The sequence below is a fragment of the Cervus canadensis genome, chromosome 5 (assembly GCF_019320065.1).
Source record: "Cervus canadensis isolate Bull #8, Minnesota chromosome 5, ASM1932006v1, whole genome shotgun sequence".
Classification (NCBI taxonomy): Eukaryota; Metazoa; Chordata; class Mammalia; order Artiodactyla; family Cervidae; genus Cervus; species Cervus canadensis.
Window position 1 is genome coordinate 66,621,021 of NC_057390.1, and position 24,250 is coordinate 66,645,270.

The window sequence follows — 24,250 nt, forward strand, 5'->3', positions numbered from 1 at the left end:
TGAATTCTGCATTGTCTTCATAGTTGTTCTAGACTGAACATACTGACAGGTTGAGTGTATTTCTCCATTCCAAGTGAGATAGCTGTTGCTCGCTTGGGGGAAGGGAGCAATAGGAAGACCCATGGGACTCTGTCATAAAACTTCTATAATATTTTATGTATGTTTCAGAAATCCCAGAAAGGCAAGTAAAATGACTGAATCAGTCAGCTTCTTAGAACTCTCCTTTGAAGATATGATGATTCTTTGTGCTTTGCTTTCTCATGTTCCATTTATATATCACTAATGCTTTTCAATCTTTTTTATTCTCTTCAATTTAAATGTTCTTCTCTCTTTCATAAAAATCACAGGAAGACCTTGTGAGTCTTTTTCTCCCCATTTCATTGCCAACGCTACATGTTATTCATGTTTAAAGCAATAGCCCTATTTTTCTTAAAAAGCAATATCCAGATGTTAGCAGTTTTCTTAATAGTCTTGAGGTCATCATATATTTATTTCATAATTTTATGGACTGATAAATGACAGTGCAACTGATCATGTAATTTGGAATTAGTCTATATAACCTGCCTGTTTTATACTTTTTCCATTGGAGGACATTTTGTCTTATCACCTTAATTTCTCAGACAAGGATGGAGAGTCTAGCAGGTTATAAAGAGAGATTCTGTGGGTGCTGGCGTGGCTCTGCTACCACCATCGTTTTTTCAAAAACCCCATTTACATTATCAGCACTGCCTTCTCAAAACAGGCATAATCTCTGAGCATACTCTATTGTCTAAAGATATTCCATAAGTTTAGAACCTGGTTTTCCTTGGCTTAAATTTTCTTTTATCAAGTTTTAGAGTTGGCTAGGGGGAAAAAAACTGAGTGTATTTTTAACATTATGCATTCTTTTTCCATAAAAAGTAAGCCCTCCACAGCATTTTCTTTTTCTTTTTTTCATCTTAGTGTAGATGAATATACAGTTAACCCTTCACCAGCCTGGGGGTTAGAGGTTCCTGCCCCTAAGAAAAGTCGAAAATCCACTTATAACTTTACTGTTATTCCCTCCATATCCATAGTTACACATCCATGGATTCAACCAACCACACATTGTATAGTACTAGAGTACATGTTTATTAGGAAAAAAAATACCTTAAGTGGATTAAATCCACATGCAGTTCAAACCAGTGGTGTTCAAGGATAAATTGTAGTTAAGAGAACCACAGAAATATCTATACTACTCACCTAATGTGCTAAAAACTGAACTTCAAAGATAGATTAATTTATCACTATTGTCCAAGTTTTTATTAATTCATTACAGTATCTACTATGATACTATGAATGCAATGCCAGAAACAAAAAGCAATGTTCAAGAGAGAAGACAAACTGTTCTCTTCCACATATTTTTAATCCTGAATAGAGGGTATAGATGCACCAAGGAAATGTTACCCACAGGCCTCTCCTAAATGAGAAGGAGTGATAATATGAACAGATGCAAATTTTATACTAACTCATATCACAACAATCATGAGCAAATACTATATTTACTGACTGTGGTTGTGCATAACAATAGTTATACAAACAAACCCAGAACAAGTAAGTTCTATTTCTCAGAATTTACAAAATAAATAACAGTACTACTGGATTATAACCCAAAGAATAAAATATTGATAAGTTCATATTGGATAATTAAACAACTGAGGAGAAGGGACAAATCTCCTTCACAGAATTACAAATAAAATACGTAGATACTCCCCACTCTAGGAGGTGAAGTTTAATTCCGCTATCCACAGCCAGCACTTGTATGTGGGCTGCTCTTACTGAATAAAACAGAGAGAGGAGAAAACATTAATTATGTGGTGCAGAGTCCTGGCAGACACCACCTTAACCAAATGATTACAATTAATATCACCCATGATAAGCTAGGTTGATATTATGAACCTTCCCCATGAAATGAGTTCACATTCGTGGGGCTTTTCCCCAAAACCCATAACCCCCAACTAATCCTGAGAAAATGTCATGAAAAAGCAAATGCAAAACAAGTTCAAAATGAGAGACATTCTACAAAATATCCAACCAGTTCTCTTCAAAAGCACTAAAATAAAGGACTGCCGCAGAATGGAGGAAGACTAAGGGAACATGGTGATTAAAAAAAAAAAAATTACAGGATCCTATGGCTTATTCAACTTGAGGTTTGACAGAAAACAACAAAATTCTATAAAGCAGTTATCCTTCAATTAAAGTTTTATAAATAAATTTAAAAACAAAAAACCAGGATCCTCTACTGGATCCCAGAACAAAAAAAGGACACTGGGAAAACACTGCTGAAATCTGAATAAAGTCTGTACTTTAGTTAATATCAGTAGTAGTATACCCATGTTAATCTCTTTGTTTTGACAAATGTCACACAGTTGTGTAGGAGGTTAACATCAGGGGAAGAATAGGAAATTTTTCTCTATTTTCTTTGCAAATGTTCAATAAATCTAAAATTATTCCTCATAAAAAGTTATTTAAGAATATCTAACATTAATGCAAACTTCTGTTTAATTAAATACATGAATAACAGCTACTTGTTATTGCATTGTAAAATTAAAGACCTAAGTGTTCTTAGTTGGGATTCATTTATCTGATTTTAATAGTGGAAGACTGATTATCAGTAGCAACAATACTAAGATACAGTCTGGGCCTTTTATTGTGGAAGGACATGTTAAATCTTGGTCACATGATAGGTTCCTGCCTGGTAGTCATTACACAATGGTATAACTTTCAGAAACATCAGACTTGAGTATTTGCCATAAGATTTAGAAAAAGAATAAACAAGGAAATAAAAAGTCACATCGGCCTTTGTAAACCCCCCTAACAAAGACATATATGAACAACAGCTAATTCACTGGATCCCCAGTATTACCCTTCTCTTTAAAACTACCATTACAATTTATAGGTACTTACTTAGTCACAACTGAAAGGCCAAGTCAAGGCACTGGAATCCAGTTATCCACTGAAACTAAGGTTGACAAACTATAAAGTACACTGAGTGCATCTCTCCTATCTTTTTACTATTATTGTAAAACACCCTTTTCAATGTTGGTTCAAATTGGTCATTGTCAGATTAACTTTATTTGTGCTTCTCTACTAAGTGCAAAGCAGACAAAAAACTGCAAAGCCTCCCCCAAACTCTTATTGCTTTCTCCTAAAATTGCCCTGTTAAAAAAACTATGCATTTTAGATAGTTTTTAGAACTGCTTATTAATTTAGGCCAAAAAAAAAAAAAAAATCCTCAATTTTCAGTAGAATTAAGGGTGCGGAAAGGCCTAGAGTCAAAATATGCTTCACACCTTGCCTGTGGGAAGCCTTGCATTCTGAAGCGATGCAGATAACTGAGGTGTTAAGAGAAGGTACCCATCAGTGGGCAAGCCAATTTAGATGACCAACTGTAGTTAAGTGCTTCCCTTGTGGCTCGGCTGGTAAAGAATCTGCCTGCAATATGAGAGACCTGGGTTTGATCCCTGGTTTGGGAAGATCCCCTCGAGAAGGGAAAGGCTACCCACTCCAGTATTCTGGCCTGGAGAATTTCATGGGCTGTATAGTCCATGGGGTTGCAAAGAGTCGGACACAACTGAGCAACTTTTACTTTTTCTTGCACTTTTACCATAATAACACCAGTAAGTGACTGACTGAATAATCTTAAAGCCCAAAACCATTTCTCCCAACCAAAGAATCTGTCAACTTCCACACAGCTCAGAGCTTGAGCTTCGTTAAGAAGTCAGTGAATGCAGTCAAAACAAGAGCTTCATTTAACATCCCTGGTGGTGTGAGTGGTAAAGAATCTGCCTGCCAATGCAGGAGACTCAAGAAAGCTGCATGGTGTTCGATTCCTGGGCTATGAAGATCCCCTGGAGTAAGATATGGCACCCCACTCCAGTGTTCTTGCCCGGATAATTTCATTGACAGAGGAGCCTGGTGGGCTGCAGCCCATGAGGCCACACACACACACGCACGCACACACACATCTCAATGCAACCCTAAAAAAATTACTTAGTTCTCAATGTAATTCTAGAAAAAAGTATAATCCTGGTATACTGCCTGGCAGATGAGTTAACTAAATGTATTAAACCTTTGTTCCCAATGGGTTTCCCTGCCTCTTTGACAAAAAAAAAACAAAACAAAAAAAAAACACCACATCAAAACTGTCTCAGCCAAGAAAGTCTGGCAACTGAAATTACAAAGACTTATTTTTCAACTAGTAGTAGGACAGCTAAGAAGAAAATGCTCCATGTTACATATCTAAAAATACAGTTGTATGTGCTATCAGTCATAGAAGTAAAATATTTTAATATACCTATTTCTTCAGACAGTTTTCATATAAATTTTAATTCATTACAACCATTTAATAAAATTTACTGAATGAGTAAGTCAATTGTTGGATACTTTATGCACTGGTGAAATGTGGGAAAGAAGTTGCATCAGGATGCTCTGGGCTGTGTTAGATAACAGAATACCAATCCAGAGGTCTTACACCCTAGGTGTACATGTCTCACATAAAGCGAAGTCTGGCCCCAAGGTTGGTTCAGAAACCAGTCTCTCACATTTCTATTTGGCCATCCTCTTGGATGCAAGATGGTTGCAGCAGCTCCAAATATGATGTGTTCTCACAATAATGTCCCAAAGTAGGAAAGGAATGGCATTGTCCCTTCATGAACCTATTTTATTAAGGAAGAACATCTTTCCCAGGGCCTCCTAACAAGAAGTCTCCCTATTACATGCCTTTGGTGGAACTGGCTGATAGAAGGCTAAGAAAGGCAATATGGGGTATTTTCATATGCTTTCATGGGATGTGCTTATCGTAGAAATATATTGTTAAAAATAGTGAAACTTCTTCTCTGGCCTTAGATATTTTGTAACTGATGCAACAACACAGGAAAGAAAGCTGCTATGAAACCTTCCAGGATTTTGATACAGTAGGAAGCAATAAAACAATCAATCTACCTTTTAGTCATTAAATGGTTAGGAATCCTTGACTAGAAGCGCCCTTTGAAGAAAGGGTCACAGAGAGAGCTTCAAATATATTTGCTGTAGAAATCCACAGCAGCTGTTACTCAGGGGGACTAGGCTCACTTACTTAATGAAGGTAATAAAACTGAATGTCTCAGGTGTACTAAAGAAACTGGCAGGAGTGGGCTGCTACTGACTCTTGTGGAGAGTCTTACTTCAAACTAGAATGTATTCATCTTTTCTCTTGAGTTGTAAAAACAGAAGAAAGGCATGAAATGTTGTTAAATTTAGAAAGGGTTCACACTATACCAAAATCAGCGCTCCTGGTGGGTAATTCTATGTTTATGTCTTGCTATAATTTGAAGAGGGTTCAGTTATGTCATTTTTCATAATTGGGAGGAAATTTAGAGAAAGAATTGCACAAAAATGTTTTATTTGCTGTAATAGTTGCCTTTGAAACTTATGTTAATGTGCCCAGCAAGCTGTGTATTCTCTTTGATCCTTGTAAACATAACAAAGTGAGGAAGTGGAGGGGTCAGAGGCGATCAATGAGTTTTTAAGATGAGTTGAATTAATCTTGAAGTTTATAAAAAGTGACACTTTCTATTGATAGCAGCAAAAAGAAAATGGAGGGTTATTGAAAACTTCAGATACAACCTGGTACTGAGGGGGTGGGACCTTATTAATGCTGTGGATGACATAAAAGGCTGAGACATTTCAGCCAAAAAAATGAATGACAGGGAGTTGGTCAGTTGATAGAGAACTCTGTCAATTCACGTAAAACTACTGAATTTATATAAATATGAGATGTATGACATATAACATGTTTATAAGTTTAAAAGTGTGCTAAAAAAAAAAAAAACCTATAGTAAAAATGATATGTGTGCTCAGTCACACGGTTGCGACCGATTCTTTGTGACCCCATGGACTGTAGCCTGCCAGGCCCCTCTGTCCATGGGATTTTTCAGACAAGAACACTGGAGTAGGTTGCCATTTCCTCCTCCAGGGGAATAATATAATATCCCCACCTTAAGAAAAAAAGGAGGGGGGTCCAGCAAATTGGATGATATCAAAGACATTTATGGCTTAAAGATGATTCTAGTCTTAGTGAATGTCCATTTTAATCAGGAGGAAGCTGGGTAGGAAGCAGAGAGTTTTCCTTCTCCCTGGAGTTAAGTTCGGTATTATAAACACAGTATTTCAAATAGAAAATTATCCATTCTTTGTACTAAATATACATGTGTGCTAAATCGCTTCAGTTGTATCCAATTCTTTGTGACCCTATGGACTGTAGTCCACCAGGCTCCTCTGTCCATGGGATTCTCCAGGCAAGAATACTGGAGTGAGCTGCCATTTCCTCCTTCAGGGGACTTTACCAGGGATCGAACCCTCATCTCTTTCAAATCTCCTGCACTGGCAAGCAGGTTCTTCACCACTACTGTCACCTGGGAAACCCTACTTAATATACAACAGATAATAAAATTTAGGTGACTTCAGTAAATTTAGTGACTCTTAAAACTGTGTGAGAAACATCTTTAAGTTAATTTATACCTAACATAAATATGTTAATGAAATACAGTGAAAACTGAAAATTTGACCCCATAAAATGGATTACCTTCCCAACTAATGTATGATCCCTGTCTGGTTGCATGTTCATGTGTAATAGCAGTGTGCACTATAATCACTGTTTCTCCAGTGTATTGGGCAAGATGGACAATAGATTTTAACTGAGTAGTTTCTATTTATGATCTTTGAAAAAAGGAGAATGCATATACAACACCAAGGGCAGTTTTTTTAAGTTCCAGTTATTCTTGTAAATCAGATTTGACCAAAGAATGTTTAATATTTTGTCAGACAGGTTATATTCAGGGAGGTCAGACTTAGGAGAAGTGGTGTCTGACCCAGTTTCAAATGTCTTGCTAAAGCAGGACCACCACAGGAGCCTCTGAGGCTTCATTCAGACTTTGCATGCTTTGAACACACTGAGAATGGATGAAAGCATTCATCAGAAGCCACGTGGTTACTTCTCACTTCTTGATCTCATCCTGAACAATCTAGATAAATTTCACAATCTGTGGTGGTTCCGAGTTTTTGCCACAATTCTTTATGTTGCGGTTTGAGAACAGCAGGATTATATGACAATCTAAGTTGAAATCATGAGATATGTGAGGTAGATTTTTAGTTGAATATATGACCTAGCCACTTTTAAAATCACTATCTCTTTAATGTTTACTCCTCTTCTAGTGCTTTCTAAAAGCCCGAAACTCTCTTTGCCAGTCAAGTGTGATTAGTTAGCAATCCAGAAAAACCCAAGGAGCCGTGAGCTAGGTGGGCCAAATGGCACACAAATTTCTTGGTACAAAAACACCAGGCAAATGGACTGTTTATGACACCTTTGGGTTTAGTATTTCCTTCATTGTTACTAAGTAGTTATGAAGTTAGCTAAAAATGAAAATCTAGGTCTAAGCCACCATTACAGACAGTTGAAATCTAACTATCTGACATTTTTCTTTAAAATCTAATTTCATGTAACTTAGGAGACTCTAAACTCTATAGTTAGCTTACCAAAACTCTTCACTACTTGAACTGGAATCTAAACAGTCTTAATGATTTCTTACATAACGTCTGTTACTTACATACTTTTAAAAAAATTTCCAAATTCTAAATTCTCATCCCTTCTCCAAATGGATACTACAGATATTATTATTTCCCTTTAGTCATTTGTAAATGAACTAAAAGAACCAGATGATTATATTCCAAACTCTGGTAAGCAAACATTTATTTAGAAGTGATTATAAATAGCAACATTAAATACACTCTAAGGTCATGGCAATTGTCAACAAGCTAAGTCTAGCATAGTCTGAAGCAGGATAGAGCTCACCAGTAAGACACATCCATTCTTTTTCTTTTTTTTCATTTTCTCCTGCAAAGTCCAACCTTAATACTCCATTTGCTGACACACTCTGTTTTATTTTTCCTGCCTACACTTTTGCCTTGCTTTACTTATTCACTTTAAAAGTTCTAAAATTGGGTCTTCTTCAATCCAAAATCTGTTCTCATTAATGGTTTGCCTTTTCAGGAAATCCTATCAAGTCCACGTATACTTTAAGGGCCCACAATATGAAAGACACTCTATAAGAAGCTTGTAATTTGGGGGATAAGAAAATGGGACAGCTAAGAATGAAATACATATGAGCTCAAAATGAGAACAGACAGTTTAACAATGATAAAAATGACTATACCACTGCAGAACAAGAGGAAGTAAAAATTAGGTGGTCAGGGAAAGAGAATGTGGGTCTGTGAGACACTGGAAAAATCAGAGGTCTGATACAGATCTCTGTAAGGCAAAAGATGAGAGTGTAGATGTCCCAAAAGGAACTAGAGAAATAAAAGGCAGCAGCAATAGTGTACTGGCATTTAATTTAATCTTCACAATCACCCAATAAAGCTGTATTACTTTTTTGTTAAACTGAGATATAAGTGACAAATAACATCAGGCATAACATTAGTTTTAGATGCACAACACAATGATTCCATATATGTACATTCACGGAATGATGACACAGTAGGTCTAAGTTAACATCTATAACCACATATAGTTACAAATTTTTTTCTTAAGACCAGAAGTTTTAACATCTATTCTCAGAAACTTTCAAATATATAGTAGAATATTATTAACTACAGTCACCATGCTATACATTACATCCCCATAACTTATTTATGTTATGACTGGAAGTTTGTGCCTTCTTACCAACTTCACCCATTTTGCCTATCCCCAAATCCTGGCCTCTAACCACCACCATCCATTCTCTATATTCAGTTCAGGTTTTCCTGGGTTTGTGTTATTTCATTTTGGGGGACTGCACATGTAAGTGAGATCACATGGAATTCTCTTCTATCTTATTTTTAACTTAGCATGATGCCCTCAAAGTCTATCCAGGTGATACAAATTACAGAATATCCTTTTTTTATATCTGAATATATATTTACCATTTTCTTTATCCATTCATCTACCAATGAACACAAGTTGTTTCCATCTCTTGGTTATTGTAAATAACACTGCAATAATGCAGATATCTTTTCAAGTTAGTGTGTGTGATTTCTTCCAATAAATATCCAGAAGTAGAATTGCTGGATCATATGGTAGTGCCATTTTTAATCTTAAGAACCTCTGTCTGGTTTTCCACCATGTCTATATCAATGTACATTCCCATCCACAGTGCACCAGGGTTCCTTTTTCTCTACATCCTCCCAACACTTATTATTTCTCAGTTTTTCGACTGTAGCCATTCTAACAGGTATGATGTGGTATCTCGTGGCTTTTGATTTGCATCTCCCAGATGATTAGTGCTGTTGAACACCTTTTTATGTACCTGTTGGTCATCTGTACATCATCTTTGGGAAAATGTCCATTTATGTCCTGTGCCCATTTCTTAACTGAACTGTTATTTTGCTATTGAGTTCTATGAGTTCTTCATATATTTTGAATTCTGACCCTTTGTCAGATAATATGACTTGCAAATATTTCTCTCCCATTCCAGAGGTTGCCTATTTATTTTGATGATGGTTTCCTTTCTTGTGCTTAAGATCTTCAGTACCACTTATTTTTGCTTTTTTTTTCTTTGCTTTTGGTACCAAATCCAAAAAATCATCACCAAGACTAATGTCAAGGAGCTTGCCACCTATTTTTTATTCTAGGATCTTTAAGGTTTCAGGCCTTATGTTCAAGTCCTTATTCCATTTTGAGTTAGTTTTTGTATATGGTGTAGATAGTAGTCCAGTTTTCACAACACTTTTTATTGAAAAGACTATCCCTTCTTTACTGCATACTCTTGGTTCTTCTGTCATAAATTAATTGACCATATATGTGTGGGTTTATTTCTGGGCTCTGTATTCTGTTGTACTGATCTATTGGTCTGTTTATACACCAATGCCATACTGTTCTGATTACCATAGTTCTGTAGGATAGCCTAAAATCAGGGACTATTATACCCGTGGCTTTGTTCTTCTTTCTCAAGATTGGTTTGGCTATTCTAAGCCTTTGCAGTTTCATACAAACTTTAGGACTGTTTGTTATATTTCGGTCAAAAAATGCCAACTATGAAAACAATGAATTGTTTTTGAAACAATTTCAAATTGAAAACTTTTCAAATTGAAAACTATACTTTCAATCCACAAGCATAAAATATCCTTACATTTATTTGTCTTCTTCAACTTCTTTCATCAATATTGTATAATTTTCAGTATTTCACCTCCTTGTTAAATTTATTCCTACTTTACTCTTTGATGGAATTGTAAATGGGGTTATATTCTTAATTTCTCTTTCTGATTAGTTTGTTATTAGTACATAGCAATGCAACAGACTTTTGTATATTAATTTTGTATTGTGCAACCCCACTGAATTCACATATCCTAACAGTTTTTGCTGGAGTCTTAAGAGTTTTCTATATGTAATATGATATTTGCAAATAGTGACGGTTTTACTTTTTTCCAATCTGGATGCTATCTATCTAATTTTTGCCTAATTGCTCTGGCTAGAACTTCCAATATAATGTTGAATAAGAATGGACAGTATGGGCATCCTTGTCTTATTCCTGAACTTAGAAGTTTTCATTACTATTAAGTCTGATGTTAGCTATGGGCTTGTCATCTATAGCCTTTAATGCACTGAAATACATTTCCTCTATACCCATCATATTGGGAGTTTTAATCACTGATGTATGTTAAATTTTGACAAATGTTTTTCTTGTTATTGCATCTATTACATGTATTGAGATGATCAGATAATTTTTATCCTTTCTTTTGCCACTGTGGTATATCTCATTGATTGATTTGCAGATGTCAAATCAGTTTTGCATCCCTAGGATAAATCTCACTTGATCATAATGCATTATCCTTTTAGTGTATTGTTGAATTTGGTTTGCTAATATTTTGTCCAGGAATTTTACATCTATGTTCATTGGGGATACTGGCCTATAATTTTCTTTTGTGGCATCTTTGGTTTTGGTATTGAGGTAATGCTGGCCTCATAAAATGACATGTTCCCTTCTCTTCTAATTTTTTGGAAGAGACTGAGAAGGATTAGCATTACTTTTTAAAAATATTGGGTAGGAATTCACCACTGAAGTCATCTAGACTTCTGTTTGCTGGGCTTTATGATTACTGATTCAGTCTCCTTATTGGTAGTGTCTCTGTTCAGTCTTTCTGTTTCTTTATGATTCAGTCTTACTAAGTCATATGTTTCTAGGAGTCATCCATTTCTTTTAGCTTGTCCAACTTATTGACATATAATAATTATTCATAGCAGTCTCTCATGATTCCTTGTATTTCTGTGGTATCAGTTGTATGTATTCGCTGTCATTTCTGATTTATTTGTGTCTTTTCTTGGTGAGTCTAGCTAAAGCTTTGTCAATTTTTTCTTTTCAAAAGACCAACTTAATTTCACTGATCTTTTTGTTGTCTTTTTAGCCTCTCTTCCATTTCTTTCTTTCCTGCCTTCTAACTTGTCTCATTTCCTTCCTTCTAACTTTGGGCTTCATTTGGTCTTTTTTTTTTTTTCTAATTCCCTGAGGTGTAAGGATAGATTTATTGAACTCCCCTCTTAGAGTTACTTTTAATGCATCCCATAAGTTTCGGTGTGTTGTATTTCCACTTGTTTCAAGGTATTTTTTAATTTCTCTTTTGATTTCTTCTTTGACCCACTGGTTGTTCAGCAATACGTTATTTAATTTCCACATATAAGAAAATAACTGGAAAATTCAAATAATTTATTTCTAGTTTCATAACACTATGATTAAAGAAGTTTCCTTGAAGTGATTTCAATCTTCTTAAATGTAATAAAACTTGTTTTGCAGCCTAACATGTGATCTATTGTGGAGAATATTCCATAGGAAAATGAAAGAAGTGTGTATTTCATTGCTTTTGCATGGTGTGTGTATGTGAAAGTCGCTCAGTCGTGTCCAACTCTTTGTGACCCATGGACTGCACAGTCCATGGAATTTGGAATGTTTTATATATGTCTATTAAATTATATTAGACCAATTGGACTTAACGGCCAGTGTTTCCTTATTAATTTTGTCTGGATGACCATCCATTGATGAAAGTCCTCTACTATTAATGTACTGCTATTTCTCACTTAGGTCTCTTAATATCTTTTTATACATTTAGGTGTTCCTATGTTGGATCCATAAATATTTACATATGTTATATCCTGTTGTTGGGCTGACCTCTTCATCATTATATAATGAGCCTGTCTTTTATCAAAGACTGTCTTAAAGTCTATTTTGTCTGATAGGAAACACAGCTAACTCAGCTTTCTTTTTATTCCTATTTGCACGGAATATCTTTTAATTACTGATAGCTATGTACTTACTGCCATTTGGTTGCTTTGTGGCTGTTTTAGAATTCTTCTGTTCCTTTCTTACTCTCTTGCTCTATTCCTTTATGATTTTCAGTAGTGGTGGGCTTAGATTCCTTATTCTCAATCATTTGTGCATCCACTATAGATTTTTGCTTTATGGTTACCATGAGACATAAAATAATATTGTTTTAAGTTAACAACAACTTAATTTGGAACACATTCTAAGGCTATACATTTTTACTACTCCATATTTTGTTTCTGAGGTCACAATTTACATCATTTTATCTTCTGTATCCCTTAATTGTTATAGTTACAATTATTGTTAACACTTCTGTCTTAACATTTATTTCAGCTTTAGAAGTGGTTAACTCACAACCCTTACAACATTATTCTAAATTTTACTATATATTTATATTTACCAAGGATATTTATTGTTTCCCAGCACTAATTAGCACCTTTTCTTTTCAGCTTAAAGAAGTTCCTTTAACATTCCTTTGTAAGGCCAGTCTAGAGGTGATGGACTCCTTGAGCTTTTGCTTATCTGGAACCCTTTATCTCTCCTTCAATTCTGAAGGATGACTTTGTCAGATACAGTCTTCTTGAGTGGCAGTTTTTAAATTTCAGCACTTTGAATATAGCATGTCACTCCCTTCTGGTCTGCAAAGATTCTTCTGAAAAATAAGCTGATGATCTTATGGGAATTCCCTTGTACATAACATGTTTTGCACTTGATGCTTTTAAAATTCTCTCCATGTCTTTAGATTTCAACACTTTTTTTTTTTTTTTTTAAATAGTTGGAGGCTAATTACTTCACAACATTTCAGTGGGTTTTGTCATACATTGACATGAATCAGCCATGGATTTACATGTATTCCCCATCCCAATGCCCCCTCCCACCTCCCTCTCCACCCGATTCCTCTGGGTCTTCCCAGTGCACCAGGCCCGAGCACTTGTCTCATGCATCCCACCTGGGCTGGTGATCTGTTTCACTATAGATAATATACATGCTGTTCTTTTGAAACATCCCACCCTCACCTTCTCCCACAGAGTTCAAAAGTCTGTCCCGTACTTCTGTGTCTCTTTTTCTGTTTTGCATATAGGGTTATCATTACCATCTTTCTAAATTCCGTATATATGTTAGTATGCTGTAATGGTCTTTATCTTTCTGGCTTACTTCACTCTGTATAATGGGCTCCAGTTTCATCCATCTCATTAGAACTGATTCAAATGAATTCTTTTTAACGGCTGAGTAATATTCCATGGTGTATATGTACCACAGCTTCCTTATCCATTCGTCTGCTGATGGGCATCTAGGTTGCTTCCATGTCCTGACTATAATAAACAGTGCTGCGATGAACATTGGGGTGCACGTGTCTCTTTCAGATCTGGTTTCCTCAGTGTGTATGCCCAGGAGTGGGATTGCTGGGTCATATGGCAGTTCTATTTCCAGTTTTTTAAGAAATCTCCACACTGTTCTCCATAGCGGCTGTACTAGTTTGCATTCCCACCAACAGTGTAAGAGGGTTCCCTTTTCTCCACACCCTCTCCAGCATTTATTGCTTGTAGACTTTTGGATAGCAGCCATCCTGACTGGCGTGTAATGGCACCTCATTGTGGTTTTGATTTGCATTTCTCTGATAATGAGTGATGTTGAGCATCTTTTCATGTGTTTGTTAGCCATCTGTATGTCTTCTTTGGAGAAATGTCTGTTTAGTTCTTTGGCCCATTTTTTGATTGGGTCATTTATTTTTCTGGAATTGAGCTGCAGGAGTTGCTTGTATATTTTTGAGATTAATCCTTTGTCTGTTGCTTCATTTGCTATTATTTTCTCCAATCTGAGGGCTGTCTTTTCACCTTACTTATAGTTTCCTTTGTGTGCAAAAGCTTTTAAGTTTCATTAGGTCCCATTTGTTTATTTTTGCTTTTATTTCCAATATTCTGGGAGGTGGGTCATAGAGGATCCTGCTGTGATTTATGTCGGAGAGTGTTTTGCCTATGTTCTCCTCTAGGAGTTTTATAGTTTCTGGTCTTACATTTAGATCTTTAATCCATTTTGAGTTTATTTTTGTGTATGGTGTTAGAAAGTGTTCTAGTTTCATTTATTTCAACACTTTAATTATGTGTCTTGACATGAGTCTCTTTAAGTTCATCTTCTTTGGAACTGTTTCCTTCCCCAGGCTGGGGCAGTTTTTAGCCACTGTTTCTTCAAATAAGTTTTCTGCCCTTTCCCTTTTCTCTTCTCCTTCTGGGACCCCTATAATGCAAGTGTAAGGCCTCTTGGTATTTCCCATATTTCCCGTAGTAGTAGTGGTAGTAGTGGTAGTAGTGGTGGTAGTGGTGGTAGTGGTAGTAGTAGTAGCAGTAGCAGTAGCAGTAGCAGTAGTAGTAGTAGTAGTGTTAGTTGCTCAGTTGTGTCTGACTCTTTGCAACCACATAAACTGTAGCCTGCTTGGGCTGTCCATGGGAATCTCCAGGGATAATTCCCTTAAGTTATCTTCAATCTTTCATTTTTGCTGTTTGCTGCCTTGATTGGAAAAGTTGTATGGCTCCATCTTCAAGTTCACTGACCTTTTCTACTGCTTTATCTAAACTGTTAAACTCCTATGTTTTCAGTTCGGTTATTGAGTTCTCCAGCACTGTGAGTTCCTTCTTATATCTTCTATCTCTGTTGAACTTCTCATGTATTGTTCTCCTGAGCTCAATGAGCATCTCTAGGACTACTGTTTTGAACGCTTTACCACCAGGTAAGTCACTCCTCTCCAGTTCATTTAGGTCTTTTTCTAAGGTTTTATTTTGTTCTGTCATTTGGAATATATTCCTCTGTCTCTTCATTTTCCTTGACTGTGTTCATTTTTATGCATTAGATAAAACACCTACCTCTCTCAGTCTTGAAGGAGTGTCCTCGTATAGGAGATGAACCTTACCATTCAACCATACTCTAGCTCTTGGTTGTCTCACCTCCTGTGATTGTCCAAGCAGCCTACCTACTTTATTCTTAGTGGCTCCCACTAGTTGAGGACAGATGTGCCAATAGAGAGGATCTCAACACCTTGATTCAGGCCAATTGGAAGTCACACCCTCAGACAGCAGCTTTTAAATTATGCAAACATACTTCTCTTCTTTTAGGAGAAGACTTGGAGATGGGTTTTTCTGCCTGCTCCCTCCACACTGAGCCCTAGAGCAATGGTTAGCTAAGAACTGTTTCTTCTTCGGTTGCTACCATCCCATTGTTCCCACTCCCACCCCGTGAACACAAACCCCTGGTTACAAGAGCCAGAGTCCCAAGGGATGTATTCTCTGGGTAACAGCCATAAAGTCAGAGTGCCAGACAAGTACATAAGCTCCCTTCTCAGAGACACTGGTGACCAGAGGTGGTATGTGAATGATATACCCACCCTCCAAGATTTCTGGAGAGGATTACAGTGTGCCCTTAGATGTGTGTGTTATTAGAACCCTGCCCCTCTGGCTACAGCAAGGAAGACAAGCGAATCTTTCACAGATAAGCCCTCTTTCACAGAAAGACTGACTGCTTTCCATTCAGCTGCCTTTGCACTGGATCCGGGAGTATAGCAACACAAGTATGCAAGAGCCCTTTAAAAATTATTTCGCTATCCTATTTTATATAGGATTAGTTTCCTATATATCCTATATGAATCTCACAGGTATAAAACTTGATTTTCAAAGTTAGGTGTTTTGAAGACTCCTATCTCAGGTGCCAGTGTTAAAACTGGGGAGCTAAATGTGGGGTTCTCCTGAGGGAGAAGCTCAGAGTTGTCAGATTTCTCCTGATTGTGGGTCACCCTGTGTTCTTGGCTGCACCAGCATGGGACAGAGCTTCTGTCAGGCTGAACTGAGAGGTGGGAGAAAATGAATGTGTCTTGTTTCAAAAAACACAGGTTCTCGTTGTTCTTGACAAATCATGGTATAAATTTTCTTGAATAAATGTATCTTCATTTTCTGTATGCCTTTAGGACTATTTCCAGAGACTTTAAATGACTGCTACTTTTTCAGTTTCACTGGGAAGTGGGTATAGAGAGCTCCTCATGCTGTCAAAAAAGTACCTCTCCAGTCATCTTTTATGCCCAACATTTCTCTTGGGTAATACTTTAAAATATAACCCTTGTAATATTTAAGTTACATTGTTTTGATTGACTCTTTAGAGGCTCCAGTTATATAGATGTTAGAATAACTATGACTGTCTTTCACTTCAACTACTTCCTCTGACATTTTTTTTCTTGTTCCTCCTTTTCATTCTTTTTTTAAAAAAAAATGTTGTTGGGAGTATAGTTTATTTACAAGGTTGTTATTAGTTTCAGGTGTGCAGCAAAGTGATTCAGTTATACACATGTTCATTCTTTTTCAGATTCTTTTCTCATGTAGGTTATCACAAACATGTAGGTTATTAAACAGAGTTCTTTGTGCTAAAGGAGGTCCTTGTTGGTTGTCTTATATAGTTTGTTTATGTTAACCCGAAGCTCCTGATTTATTCTGGCCTGCCGCCCACATTTCCCCTTCGGTAACCATAAGTTTGTTTTTGATATCTGTTTCTATTATGTAAATAAGTTCATCTTATCTTTTAAAAAAAATTAGGTTCCACATATAACTGATATGACATTTGTATTTCTCTGAAGTAATTCAGAGTACGATAATTTCTGGGCCCATCCATGTTGCTGCAAATGGCGTTATTTCATTCTTTTTTACATCTGAGTACTAGTCCATTTTATATACCATTTCTTCTTCATTCATTCTTCTGTTGATGGACATTTAGGTTGCTTCCATGTCTTAGCTATTATATACAGTGCTGCATTGAACAGTGGGGTGCATGTATCTTTTTGTATTATGGTTTTCTCTAGATACATGCCCAGGAGTGGAACTGCTGGATCATATGGTAGTTCAATTTTTAGTTCTTTAAGGACCTCTATACTGTTCTCCATAGTGGTTGTACCAATTTACATTCCCATCAACAGTATAGAAGGGTTCCCTTTTCTCTAGTCTCTTCAGCATTTATTGTTTGTAGAGTTTTTGATGATGGCCATTCTGACAGGTGTCAAGTAATACCTCACTGCAGTTTTGATTTGCATTTCTCTAATAATTAGTGATGCTGAACATCTTTTCACGTGCCTCTTCACCATCTACATGTCTTCTTTGGAGAAATGTCTGTTTAGATTTCTGCCCATTTTTTTGATTGGGTTGTTTTATTTTGACAGGGAGCTACATAAATTGTATATGTTTGAGGTTAATCCCTTGTTGGTGAGTTCCTTTGCAAATATTTTCTCCCATTCTATGGGTTGTCTTTTTGTTTTGTTTATGGGTCCCTTTGCTATGCAAAAAAAGTTTAATGAGGTTTCATTTCTTTTCATTAATAGGAGATGGACTGAAAAAGATACTGCTGCAAGTTATGTCAAAGAGTGTTCTTTCTATATTTTCGTATAAGAATTTTATAGTGTCTGGCCTTACATTTAGGTCTTCGATCCATCTTGAGCTTATTTTTGTGTATGGTGTTAAGAGAATGTTCTAACTTCACTCTTTTACATGTAGCTGTTCCGTTTTCTCAGCACTGATTATCAAAGAGGCTGTCTTTTCTTCATTGTGTAGTCTTATGTCCTTTGTCATTGATTAATTGGCCATAGGTGTGTGGGATTATTTCTAGGCTTTCTATCCTGTTCCACTGATCTACATTTCTGTTTTTGTAGCTTTGCAGTATATTCTGAGGTAAGGGAGCCTGATTCCTCCATCTGTTCTTCTTCAGATTGCTTTGGCTATTCGAGGTCCTGTGTATTTCCATACAAATCTACAACTTTTTTGTTCTAGTTCTGTGATAAATGCCATTGGTAATTTCATAGGGACTGCACTGAATCTGTAGATTATTATCTGTAGTCATTTTGACAATATTGATTCTTCCAGTTCAAGAACATGGTATATCTTTCCATCTGTTTGTGTCATCTTTGATTCCTTTCATCAACATCTTGCACTTTTCAGAGTACAAATCCTTTGCCTCATTAAATAGGCCTATTTCTAGGTACTTTATTCTTTCTCATATGATGATAAATGGAATTGTTTCGTTAATTTTTCTTTTCGGTCTTTTGCTGTTGTATGTAGAAATTCAAGAGATTTCTATATATTAACTTTGTACTGCAACCTTACCAAATTCACTGATGAGCTCTAGTGGCTTTCTGATAACATCTTTAGGATTTTTTTCTTTATGTAGTATCATATCATCTGCAAAGAGGGACAGTTTTACTACTTCTTTTCCAGTTCCGATTCCTTTTATTTATTTGACTGTCATGGCTAGGACTTCCAAAACTATGTTGAATAGAAGTGGCAAGAGTATGGGAATTCCATGGAGGTCCAGTGGTTAGGATGCAGCATTTTCAGTGCCAGGTTCAAATCCCTGGACAGGGAACCAAGATCCCACAAGCCACATGGCATGGCCAAAAGAAAGTGGTGAGAGTGGACATTCTTGTTTTCTTCCTGATCTTGAGGACATCCTTCCAGCTTTTCACCACTGAGTCATTTTACTCTATTTCCTCTTGGCTATTTCATAATTCACTATTTCTGATTTTGCTTTTTAATTCTTTTTGTTTTTTTTTGCTTGAATTCAGTTGACATATTTCTTCTAATTTTCTCGTCCATTACTATTCACTGTATTTCTCAAAAGTAGGTTTTTTAAAGTAGTCAAATGCTTATTTAATAATTCATTCAATTTAGAGTGCTGTGTTATGGTGTACATTTTTTGACTTTTTGGTTTTTCAGTTTTCCCCTCTACTTAAGTTTTTTAAAAACCACTTATGGTTATGGAGTTTGGGTGCATAATTTGCATGGAGTGAGCAAAGATTTTTATTTCATGCTTCTCTTTTATTTCAGATCTTCAATTTCCTTTTCCTTCACTGTCACACTTCTAAGGGAAGTTTACCCCATCTCTATATATCTGATTCTCCCTCAGAAGCAATGCTTCTCTGAGGCATCTTCAGGTCTCACTCTCTTTCTAATCACTTTCCTATATCTTGTGCTATGAGCTACTAGGTCCTGACCCGTGTTCAGTTGGTATTTTGACATTTAGCATTAGATTGGAATCTTTCTGGGGAAGCTTTTGTCTGTGCTTCTTCTAATTTGTCAATGCCTTTACTCTTAAGCCTTTCCTCACTCTTAGAACCCAAAGGTTTGCAATGATGGATGGGAGAACTCTTTTAGACTTTTTATTTCTCTACTTAATACCATACCTTCTAAATGCCTTCTTTGTCTCCTGATCATGTGGAAGAAAAGATGAGTGATATGTGGTTGTATGCCCTCTGCTTGTTGACTGGATGATTTTTTTTTAAATTTTTTAATTTTTTTTAAGGATAAGGAAAATCAGGCAGCTGCCACTGTCCTCCAAAAACCATTCTGGGAAGGCTTTTTATTATGGATTCAATCTATGAAACACAAAGCTGTTTTAATTTTTTCTTTTTCATTTGTATTTTTCTCAATGTAACTTGTTGCTTTCACATACATTTTCAAGCTCATTCACATACTATTAATATTCTGTTAATATATTTATGTAGAATAAGGAATGATAAACAAGACATTATCATTCTTGATGAATGTGGCAGTTTTTAAAACCCTGAAAAATCTTTGACATTTCTGCCATCAAGAGGTGATGTGTATGCTCCCTCCCCTAGACTCTTTGAGGACAGTGACAGCTTCTACCAATAAGGTACTGTGGATAGACTACTATATGAATTTTGGCACTATGTCATAAAATCTCTTGCAGCTTTCTGCTAGTTCTATGGAGATGTTTGCTCGAGGGAAAGTCAGTTGACATTTAATGTATTATTGAACAGAGATGTATTAATATGTCTTTTGTTACCTGAATGTTATTGATTAGAGATGTTTCGATATTTATTTACATAACAAATTGCGAGCCACAGGCATTTAGTTTCTGTGAAAATCTCCAGGTTCAATAATGAGTTAAATAGTCTGGCTATACTGACACTATAATACTGTTATGTGATAAGTATGAAGGCAAGTAAAACACAAACAGGCAATATTTCTTACCAGTCTGTCCTGAGGACAATGCCTGCCCTTTGCTGTCAGAATCCTACACAGTTTCAGTACACTATTGATAGGGACATGGTTTAGAGAGCAAAGAATTCAAATAAAAAATATTACATAGGAAACCAAAGAAGTACAAATGTAATGGATGAGGCTGTCAGGGAGTTTAGTGGGTGCTTCATCCACTCATATGTGAACAACAGGTTTGAATACATTTTCGTCTGCTCCTTACCCCTTCTTCACATTAAGGAGTGAAGGGCAATTAAGCAATGCTGAAAAATCCATAGTCATCCACCACTTAAGGAACACGTTGCATTTCTAACTATGGAAAGTAAACATTTCTAGAATTTTAAAATGATAGATTAGGTAAATTCAGAAAACAATGGCACCTAGTATAATGCTTGGAACCAAAGGGTATTCATTACTATTTATTAGATGAACGTGAGGGAATCAGGTCCTTTCAAGTATCTTATCAGCACAGACCAGTTTCTGGTCTAAATTACCACAAGTATGGCATGAAATAAGAAGTTACTGAACTATTAATTCATATCCTTCAAATTTTTGTCCTTCTGGGACCATATCTACTTCCTTAAGAATAGTTTATTCTCTTTCAACATAAGACATTTCCAAAAAAGAGATTAAAATAATCTATTAGTCCCTAAGGAAAAAGAAAAACTGGTGATTGTTTTTGGCTAGGGAGAGGAAAAAAAATGGAAATGGCTTTAGTACTTAAGTGGAATTCAGTAAGTTACTCTGTAGTTTTTGAGTACATCACATATAAAATAAATGAACAACTTAAAAGAATTTATGTAAACCTACCAAATCCAGGAACACTTTTGAGACTGGCTTTGAGACAAATTTTCTGTAATCTAAGGTAGCTATATCTCATCAGACAATTCCATAGGAACATCCAGTCCATTCTTGTCCGATGATTCATAATAATGACACTTCTTTCTCCAGGAACAAATGCATCACCTGTTATAATCACTTTTACACCAAGCACGGTCTCCAGCAATGCCTACAGAAAAAACCACATAGACATTTAACAAATTAAAGTTATATCATGTCCTATAAATAAACCTGATTTCTAATAAGTCAAAAGCATATTTTCCCCCATTATTCTTGCTTCTATAACAAATTAATCTGGAACAAAGTACTGTTTGTATTTTCAGTTCTATTAATTTAAGCTTCCAGCAGTTCCCTAATTTAAAAATGCTAACTTTCAATGAAATCGTCAAGATAGATTAAGATAAAAAGTGAAAAAGGCATACAACAAGATCTCCACCGTGTAATTTTTTTAAGTCTACAGATATATAAGATTATTACATTTTAAAATAAAAGAATAGTCAAGAAATTTAATGCTGGATATGTGACTGAGGGAACAGTCAAAATTTTCATTTTATACCTCTTTGTACTATGGTTTCTTTTAAACAAATACATGTATTTGTTTATTTTTTAAATATATAAGTAACGTATATTAACTAAAGTACTGCAGCCACAGTACTTAAAACAGTGCTTGACATATAGGAGATGCTCAAATATTTGCTGAAGTTACTTAATTAACTTTACTGATGGAGAGACATAAATTATATATGAAATATTTTGAATAAATTATAGACTGAGGTTCTTGAAAGAACAATAATAGATGTTAAGAAGCCCTGATTACTGACTGCAATGCACATTTAAATTTCTGAATAATTTGCAAGTAACAAACTTAGGGACAGAAAACTGGTCCATGGCAGATAAAAGAAAATAAGTTCTCTTTGGCAATATTAAGAAAACTTTGATCAAAATGTAGCAAATAAACACACTGTGGTATAGTCATACAACAGAATATAATACAACAATGAAAATAAATGAACTATGGGTATCAATAGCAACATGGACAACATACAAGCATAATGTTGAGAGAAACAAAACAAGGACATAGTGTCCATACATAAAACTTTCTAAAACAAACAGTAACTGATATTCTTGGGGTAAACATGCTTGCGTGCTCAGTTCATGCTCAGTTGTGTCCAACTCTGCGACCCCATGGACTGCAGCCCACTGGGCTCCTCTGTCCCTGGGATGTTCCAGGCAAGATACTGGAGTGGGCTGCCATTTCCTTCTCTAGGGGATCTTCCTGACCCAGGGATTGAACCTGTGATTCCTGCAATGGTGGGCAGATTCTTTTACCACTGAGCTACCAGGGAAGCCCAGCGGTAAATATACAGGTGGCAAAATTAAAAAGAAAAGCAACAAAATAACTGTAAGTCAGGATATTCCTTCTGTTGAAAAGGGTTTTGTGACTGAGAAGGTAGGTGGTTTGCTGGCAATTTTCTATTTCCTGACCTGGCTGATATTTATACTTTAATAAAATTATTAAAGTGCTTTCATGTTTTGTTAATTTTTCAGTATATTTCCAAAAAGAGCTTTTTTAAAAAATACATACAAAAGAACAATAGGACTTCAAATAGGACCAAGAAAAAAACAGGTTAAGAGGAATATAAGCTAAAAAATAAAAGATTAGATACATTTATTATTATGTCCAAAGTATTACAGAGTCAGAGTGTTAAGATGTAAAACATGATCATTTAGACTAAAGTAGCTAAAAAAATGCCTGTATTTTTTGTTAAATTTTCTAAAGCGTCCATAACCACTCAAATAATTATAACCCCCTCCCCCCCAAAGTTTGGAAAGTTAAATTCCAATGTAGAAGAGACTTCAGGATGGAGAGGATCAGGAAGGAGTCCTCTAGACTTGGACCCACAGCAAGAAATATCCATTTTCCACTTACAGGCGTAAAGGGCTGTCAACTACCAAAATGAAATCACTGAATTATATGTCTTGGCCCAGGTGATGTGTATGAAGTCACCATCCAAGGTTAATTTGGACTGGCTCCACTCTGCATTCCAAATACGATATATAATTTTCAGAGTATGCAAATAACTAAAATACAGGAACACTTCCTTTAAGAGTCAGAAGAGGAAGCTGACTACTAAATGTGTATCATACTATGTGTGTGTATGCTCAGTCACTCAGTCATGTCCAATTCTTCGGGACCCCCATGGAGAATCATTGGATTCTCCATTGGATTCTCCACTGGATTCTTTACAACTGCTCCACCTGGGACAGCCCATGTTGTACTATAGAAAAGGGTTGAAAATCTTAAGCCTATAAATCCCAAATATCAACTCTAGCCTTACATGTAAAATTTCTAATATGTGTTTCCTATGAATCCCAAAACAATCTTTAGCTTTTCATTGTAGTAAATGTCAAAAGTAAAAAATCCCAGACTGTTTGTTGAGGAGCATATCATGAAGTATTCTCTTTCCTGCCATCCAGCACTCTCTCAGAATGTGCTTGAGAGTTATAATATATAACCTTCTGGACAACCTAGAGCTCTAGTTCACATTAATCATTTTTAATACCAGAAAAGACATATCTAGTCAACATTATTTACAGCTCCTGCAAAAGCAGAATAACAAATACACTACACAGAGACAAAGTTCTAATACTTATAAAGAATTCCAGAACTCAAATAATACAGATCAAAAACTGTTAAAGAAGACACTATTCTTATATTTGTTCTCTTTCTAGTATAGAAGATAAGTTTCAGCAGTAAGAACCTAATCTTATAAAATTTTATAATGCTTTATGTCTGAACTAAGAGTGGTAATAATTCTCAGGACTTTAATTGGTCAAAGATCTCACCTAGAACTAGAAATGTATGAGGAATTACTGAGAATCTTTTATATACCACTGTTTACTACCTCCAAGTGTCCCACTGTGTGTGAAAACAAAGATGAGGGGTTCTCCTCATGGCCACAGAGAATCAGTTTTGCCATGATGCCCCATGCTCCTATCAAGTCCAGTGGATCTTTACTTAGTCTGATGTAAGAAAGACCT

The 24,250-nt window shown here is 35.9% G+C and overlaps 1 protein-coding gene across 3 annotated transcripts in view; it reads right to left on the reverse strand.

Annotated features, from left to right (window-relative positions):
* LCLAT1 (lysocardiolipin acyltransferase 1) overlaps nucleotides 1–24,250 on the reverse strand; it is a 203,317-nt gene that overhangs the window by 102,115 nt on the left and 76,952 nt on the right. For all 3 annotated transcript variants that reach the window (XM_043469021.1, XM_043469019.1, XM_043469020.1), the window contains one exon: nucleotides 21,179–21,377. In XM_043469021.1, coding sequence (XP_043324956.1) covers nucleotides 21,179–21,296 — 118 coding nt within the window. In that variant the 5' untranslated portion in view covers nucleotides 21,297–21,377. The remainder of the gene's footprint in view (nucleotides 1–21,178; nucleotides 21,378–24,250) is intronic.